The sequence below is a fragment of the Sinocyclocheilus anshuiensis genome, unplaced genomic scaffold, assembly GCF_001515605.1.
Source record: "Sinocyclocheilus anshuiensis isolate Anshui unplaced genomic scaffold, SAMN03320099.WGS_v1.1 scaffold329, whole genome shotgun sequence".
Lineage (NCBI taxonomy): Eukaryota > Metazoa > Chordata > Actinopteri > Cypriniformes > Cyprinidae > Sinocyclocheilus > Sinocyclocheilus anshuiensis.
The window spans coordinates 759566-767169 of NW_015540881.1; the positions used below are offsets into that span (position 1 = coordinate 759566).

Genomic DNA, 7604 nt, shown 5'->3' on the forward strand with positions numbered 1-7604 from the left:
CGTCCTGTCATGGCTATGGAGGCCGTTTGTGAGCTCTTTGCCTGTCCTGTCACGGCCAAGGAGGCCGAGTATGAACTTTTCGCCTGTTCACTTGTGGATAAAAAGACTAATTATGAAGCTGTGTGCCCTTTTGTCCCACCCAACCTCCCTCTCCCTCCTCCTCTGCCTGTCATGCTCTTCGTCCTGTCTCCGCTGTTCTCTGTCTGTCCCTCAGGTCATCCATCAGGGGTGGCTAGCGGTCAGGATTTGCTTCGGGACATACAGCCTCTAGCTGCACCAGGGTTGGAGGATCCCAGATCTCTGGTTCCGACCTTCGAGGCCTGGACTCCACTTCGGTCCTCCGATCCTTTGATGTCGCCTTGGCTCAAAGCTCCCTTGTCTCCACCGTGGTCCGTCAGTCCACCAGCTCCGCCGGGCTTCCTCGTCCCGTCCGCTCCGCCTTGGTTGTTCGTCGACCTGCCCTCGCCTCAGGACTACACTCCTCCGGCTTTGCCTCGTCCCTCTGTCTCTCCGGCTCCGTTGGGCTCCTCTCTCCCTCCGGCTCCGCCTTGGTTCTCGGTCGCTCCGACTCCACCGTGGCCTTCCAGATCCTCGCCTGCGCCTCGGTCGCCAGAGCCGTCGGCTCCATCACAGCCCTCAGAACACTCAGTGTCACCCCGGCTCTACGGCGCTCCGCCTCTGCCTTGGGCTCCCCTTTCCTCGGTTCCATCTCCGTCGGTTGGAACTCTAGTCTCTCCATCATGGTTCCTCCCGCCGTGGACTCCACCGTGGACTATGAATTGGAAAGTCTGGTTTGAGCGTCTGGAAGCCGCTCTTAGGCGGGGGGCACTGTCACGATGTCAGTCAGTTCTCACCATGGACTACATTTCCCACAAGCCCCGCACCTGGAACTAATTAATTACACACACACCTGTTGTCCATCAGGAGCACTATAAATGTTGCTCACACACACACACACTCAGTGCGCAGTATTGATTGAAGTTTATGATTGTCTGTCTAGTTGCGACTGCGCCGTACAGAGCATTTCCTGAGCCTTAGTTTAAGTCTAGTCTGTTCCTGTGTTTACCTTTTGCCTGTGTTCGACTTCGCTGTCACAATAAAGCTGCACTTGGATCCGACCCTGCCTTCTCGTATCCTTCCCTCCGTAACAGAATCCACTTATATTATAACATCTTTATATTTAATTTATACATACTTGTTGTTAAGTTTAAAGAAAGAAGTTCATTTGCAAATACATGCAAATCATCTGGAGGTTACTCTATCCATGTTATCCAAATATAGTACTAGTTTCACCATTTTCTTAGCTTTTCTTCTACCAATATTATATTATAGTTTGCGCTCGACCTGGTCTACCACTCTAAATCGGATGTGCTCGCTGAAGAGTGGCACTCAGAGAGGTAACATCAGGATGAGTGAATCATGTGGTCCTCCACACCCTTGAGTCCTTACCCTCCCCAACCATCTTCTCCATACACTACTACTCAAGCTTATTTTTAAGCGCTCCCAAACACAGAGAGGGGCTGTTTCACAGCTTGTAGGAGCAAGTGATTGAGTGGACTGGGACAGAAAGTTGATTTGCATTCATTTGCAAGAAAAGGAAGCAGGTGACGTGAGGTAAATGGACAGACAGATAGATGATTTACTGAGCGCGAGGATGCGCGCACTGACAGATTCAAGGCGTAATTACTGTGTGTGAGACTTTAAAGAGGCGCGCGCTCGTGTTGCTTTTACGTCGATGAGCTGTAAATGTAAAGCTTGTGTGCATGTGTGAGTCCTGGCGGCGCAGTCAATATCGCTCTCTTATTGAAAACAAACACAAGCTGAGACGGAACTTGCAGAACTTTTTGCCCCACTAAAGTAGGACATAATGCCTGTTCGACGGGGACACGTTGCGCCTCAGAACACCTTCCTGGACACCATCATTCGGAAATTCGACGGTCAAAGTAAGTGAATGATATTTGTTTGCTTGCTTGGTTCGTTAAATGAACACTGAATAAGTTGTTAAGATGTTTATTATGATGGTGATGATGATTATTGTTCACAATTTTAATAATTCCATTATCGGTATTCGTTTTTTATACTTTTATGATGATGATGATTATTAATAAATGTTTTTGTATCATTTGAATATGTGATAACTGGGAGAAACTGTCCATTAGTAGTCACTATAAAATTCACAGCATCAATATAGGAGATGGACATTATTTTATTTTTGTCATCTAAATAAACAGAATTTTGATGTAAATGTATTCACAACACACACACACACACACACACACACACACACACACATGAAATTAATGTGTGAAGTATGTGAGTTTTTTTTCTGTGAAAAGTGTCTTAACAACTGTGACTTTAATAATTACTTTTAATTTTAATAATTTATTTAATTTTATTGCATATTACTGTAAGTTTATCTTTCTTTTAACTGAGGTAAAAAAAATACATTAATTTCATTCACAATGGCAGCTTGTTTTTTGGTTCTACATGAATGTGATTTATGAATGTCTTGCATCTCTTGCTTTACCTCAACAGATCGCAAATTCATTATCGCCAATGCTCGAGTTGAAAACTGCGCCATTATTTTCTGCAATGATGGTTTTTGTGGCATGTGCGGCTACACACGTGCAGAGGTCATGCAGAAGCCGTGTACCTGCAGTTTTCTGTATGGACCGCATACTGGACGACCAGCGGTGGCCCAGATGGCCAAAGCCTTACTGGGCTCTGAAGAAAGGAAAGTGGAGATCTCCCTATATAGGAAAGATGGTAAGTTTCTGGGGGTGTTTCTTATATTTGTATATTTAAACATTCATTTTGTAGGTGCCATTACAGCGACACTTAAAAAAAAAGCTGACCTAGAAGCATAACATGACCACAAGCAATTTCATGCACTTGCATTCATTTGATAAATGTTTGTCAGTGACTTGCAACCTTGCACTCATTGTATTTCTTTGGACACACTAATACTTACTCCCTAAACATTATGTTATTCCTTTTCTGCTGAATCCTTCTGTGATATTTGATGTGTCCCTTGATGATTGATCTTGGAGTTTAGCCTCTCTTGTGGCAGTCTCTCTTACCCATGCCATCCTTTATTATGGATACTCAATTGAAAGATGAGGATTACAGTACAAGGGCTATTCTAATTATTTATATTTCTGTCCTCTCCTATTTAAAGATAGCATTTCTGGATGATGTATTGATTTCCAGGACAGCTGGGAGTTTGAGAATAGGAACAATAGTCATAGAAGACATAATTGCAAAGGACAATTTCTCACAATCCAGATCAGTTCCCAGTGCTATATGCTAGTAATCCAAATGGTTGCATAAGGGTGTCATAACATTGTGTCCTCTAGTGGTGCTCAGGACAGAGGACAATGCATACAGTGCGGATTTGAGTCTACGATACTAACAAGTCAGCAACTTATCAACATCCATGAGCAACCAGAAATGCTCCTGTATGACTATTTTAAAGGGAAGAATATGCTAACATGTTAACAGAGCGGATAAACATACACATAATCCATCCTAGGGTTTAGGCAGCATGTCCGAGCACAGGGTATTTTTCCACTGATCTGGATGGTAGGAATACTTCTCAGTGTGACCCTTTGTAACCTAACCACCCTAAATTTCTCAGGTGTGCTCAGGCTACATTTAGTCATTCCAAAATATGACTTCCTTACGCTGTCGTCTGCATTTCAATACAGTATGTCATTGGTAACAATAAAGTTTAGGATATATATGTGTACAATCATGGTTATTTATTGACTTATGTGGTCTGTGGGTATTGTATCATTGCAACCTACAAGTCAAATCCATCACCTTAGGCCCATCAGGATTGTCATTGGACGGCATGTTCAGTATGTGTATCAGAATACAATAGCAATATAAATATAAGCTATTGTTGGTGTTCAGATGACATGTTTGAAAGTTTAAGCATGTTTTATGAAGGAGGTGTAAAATGCATTATGTGAAATCCTTGTACATTTCCAGTACAGACGAGGTTGTTGACGGTTACCAGAGCTTTATTGTAAAAGCTTTTGTTTTCTGGATTTGTGCTGAGGCTTATGGACGTATTGACAGCATCTAAAATGTAAAAGTATTAATGTATGCTGCAGAAGCTAAAAACGTTTAATTTATATCATAAATATATTAATGTAGTTACATTTTACTGTTTTGAGACCCTAAACCTACCTTTTTAAAAAACGTAATGGGCAGATAAGTGCAGAATAAAGCATTTTAGTTAAAATATAATACTATAATGATTTTTTTTCTAAATTAAATTAAGCTCTTTTTCTCACACAGAGCTAACTGACTTTATAATTGACATGTGCAGACCTGAAGACCTGGAATACAATCCGGTAGTATAATGAATTGATTTTTTTAGGGTGCATATGTCAATTACTTTGTAGCCACAGCAAATAAAATAAAAATAAAATGATTAAGTAATGATTAAATGTTGGCAGAATTGTCATTTAATATTTTAAAATTTCGCTTTTGACTCCGTCTAAAAGCGTTGAATGCAGCAACAGAAATTGCACAGACCAGAATAAAATTATAATGTTCAAACAGATAAATATGTTAAATGTGATGGCACGCTAAAGCATATTTAATTGATTTCATAGATTTAAACACAATGAAATCAATCTATTATTACCACAAATTAAATCTTCAATGGACTGAAATTTGTAGATTTGTAAACATTTGTACGTCTCTAAAGTTGTTCATACATAAAATATTTACATTTTATGAAAATGTAGTTCGATGTCTATGCAAATGTACAAAAATGTGGGTCAGTAGCACAGTTTACATATAAATACATATGATTACTGATGAAATCATGTTACATTTGCCAGTGTGTTTTTGGGCTTCTCCTATTTGTCAGTGGGATGTATACTCATACAAATACAATCGTAAATTTAATTTCTAATTGACCTCAAATATTTACTCCAAAAGATGTTTCATGCAAATAATACACAAAGAAAAAATAGAACAGCCTTCATCATTCAACAACATTCAGTGTAAATTATATTGGAAGAGATGTGCTTTCTTGTGTATCAATCCCATAAGAACCCTAAAAATGATTGAGAATTAATAAGTAGCAGGACTTTGCTTTGTGTGTGCTTTGACGATGTGTTATGAATATGTAGATGGCTATATAGTCCAGTGGGTCATTTATTACTGAAAACTAATGTGAGGCAATGAAGGTGTCATGGTCAGTAATAACGTCCTGCAGTCTGGAAAGGACTACTGGAAGTTTCTGCACAAATTACCTGCTGGAAGGACACACAAAAAGCTCCTCTGAGGGAACTTTGAAGGATAATGATGCTTCAGCGAAATTCTGCAATTCACAGGAAGGCCATGGGGTGTATTCAAAACCTTCTAGGGATGTACAAAAATCTATTTCTGATTAGAAAACTAGTATAATCAGCATAAATAATTTTGTTTTATGAACCTAGAGAAATAGTACCTTCTCATTATGTTACCCAGTGCACCAATGCCCGTTTTCCTGTAAAGGCGAAGATCCTTGCTTTTTAAGAGAGTCCTTGGGAAGGACTTTGAAAGCAAAAGCGTGGAACTAATGGTGGTTGCACCAGTAATCCTCCAACAAAAGAGCAATTCCAATTAGTGAATGTCCAACCCTCTTTAAAGCCTGTTGGTCCTCTGAGGTTTATCTATGAGGAAATGATTGTGAATTGTATAAAGCATAGCAGATGATCACTTAATGATGACCCATGAGGCAGATTATGCTCTTGCAGTAAATGATCTGGGGATGACTTATAATAGGAACTCCCCATTTCAAAACTTGCTACATTTTTTTTCTTTACCTTAATGAGATAAAATAGAGCCTCATTAGTTTGAGCTTTATATTTGATGAAAATAATGGCATTGTTCTTTTCTTTTTAAGGAATACTTCACCCAAACTGAAAATTCTGTCATTTGTTGCTTGTCTTCATGCAACAATAGTTATTTATAGTGGAATAACCAAGCTGCTCTTTCCCATAATAAAACCTGTTCCTAACATAATCTATTGTATGACTTCAGAAAATTCTGAAATACTTTTCATGATGCTTTTTGTCGTTTTTGGAAATTGACAGTTTATGAACCCTATTTATTTTCATTAAAGGAATAGTTCGCCGAAAAAATGAAAACTTGCTGATAATACACTTAAACTCACCTACATCTGGATGGCCTGAGGGTGTTTCTTCATCAGCACAGATTTGGAGAAATTTAGCATTACTTTGCTTGCTCACCAATGGATCATCTGCAGTGAATAGGTGCCAAACAACTGATAAAAACATGACAAGTAACCCACTCCATTAATTAAAATTGCAGTTGTTCAAGTAGTGTCTTGTAAAAAGAAATGTTGTGTTTTTATGAAACAAAGTTTATAACTTCGAACAGTTTATTCCAGCTAAAATATGAGTCCATACTATTGCTTTTTAACAAGTCATCTCGTCTGAATCAGGAGAGAAATATGCACAAATCAAGCACCATCTACAAGTGAACACAGACCAAAACGCTTATAAACAAAATGTTGGTGGATTTTGATATGAGCAGACAACAGGGGATGTTTGCATTAGAGGAAGCATTATTATGGATTAGGGACTCGTATTTTGCCCAGAAGCGAATGTTTAAAGTTAAAACGCCTTATTGTTTCATACAAACACAGCTTTTTACTTCACAAAATATTAACTAATGGACTGGAGTCGTGTGGATTGTGATTGTGATGTTTTTATCAGCTCTTTGGACTCTCATTCTAACGACACCCATTCACTGCAGAGGATCCATAGGTGAGCAAGTGATGTAATGCAAAATTTCTCCAAATCTGTTCTGTCTTTGGATGACATGAGGGTGAGTACATTTTCAGCAAATTTTCATTTTTGGGTGAACTGTTCCTTTAAAAAGGTAAAATAAAGAATCTAAATATTGTAACATGAACAGTTTAAAGACAACAGCTGTCACTTTAAAGGGGTCATATGATTATTTTGTGTATTTGGTGTAATGAAATGTGTTTATGCGGTTTAAGGTTCAAAAAGCACATAATTTTCCACATACTGTACATTATTGTTTCTCCTCTATGCCCCGCCTTTCTGAAACGCGTCGATTTTTACAAAGCTCATCGGTCTGAAAAGCGAGGTGTGCTGTGATTGGCCAGCTATCCAGTGCGTTGTGATTGGCCATATACTTCAAGTGTGTGATGGAAATGTTACGCCCCTTACCATACTGTTTGTTAGTGGGGACATAATTACGGATTATAATGACTTATACTGTCTTTTTACGCGTTGCGTTGCATCACGCCGCGTAAACATAAAACCATGTCTGCATTTGTGATCGGAGAAATGACAAACAACAAGCCCTACTCTACACTGCCCAAAAAACTCGCTTTAAATATATAAAATATAAAAACTCTTTAAATATAAAAAACATACTTACAGTCTTTGAGTCAGAACAGCCGGCATTGTAGTCTACTCTGCCAGGATCAGGAAACAGTCCTCCACAAAATGCGCTGCACACATCTGAATATTTGGGTTGAACTGTTCTGGAACAGTGTTGTAAATACAACTTAACCACTGATTTCTAGTCGTGTCCTCTTTTGGAAG

General features: G+C 39.1%; 1 protein-coding gene across 1 annotated transcript in view; it reads left to right on the forward strand.

The window, feature by feature from the left end:
- Positions 1–1875: 1875 nt before the first annotated feature.
- The window catches only part of LOC107688523 (potassium voltage-gated channel subfamily H member 2-like), a 45997-nt gene continuing 40268 nt past the window's right edge, over positions 1876–7604 (forward strand). Inside the window, exons 1-2 of the mRNA XM_016486215.1 lie at positions 1876–1943; positions 2536–2766. Coding sequence (XP_016341701.1) covers positions 2557–2766 — 210 coding nt within the window. The 5' untranslated portion in view covers positions 1876–1943; positions 2536–2556. The remainder of the gene's footprint in view (positions 1944–2535; positions 2767–7604) is intronic.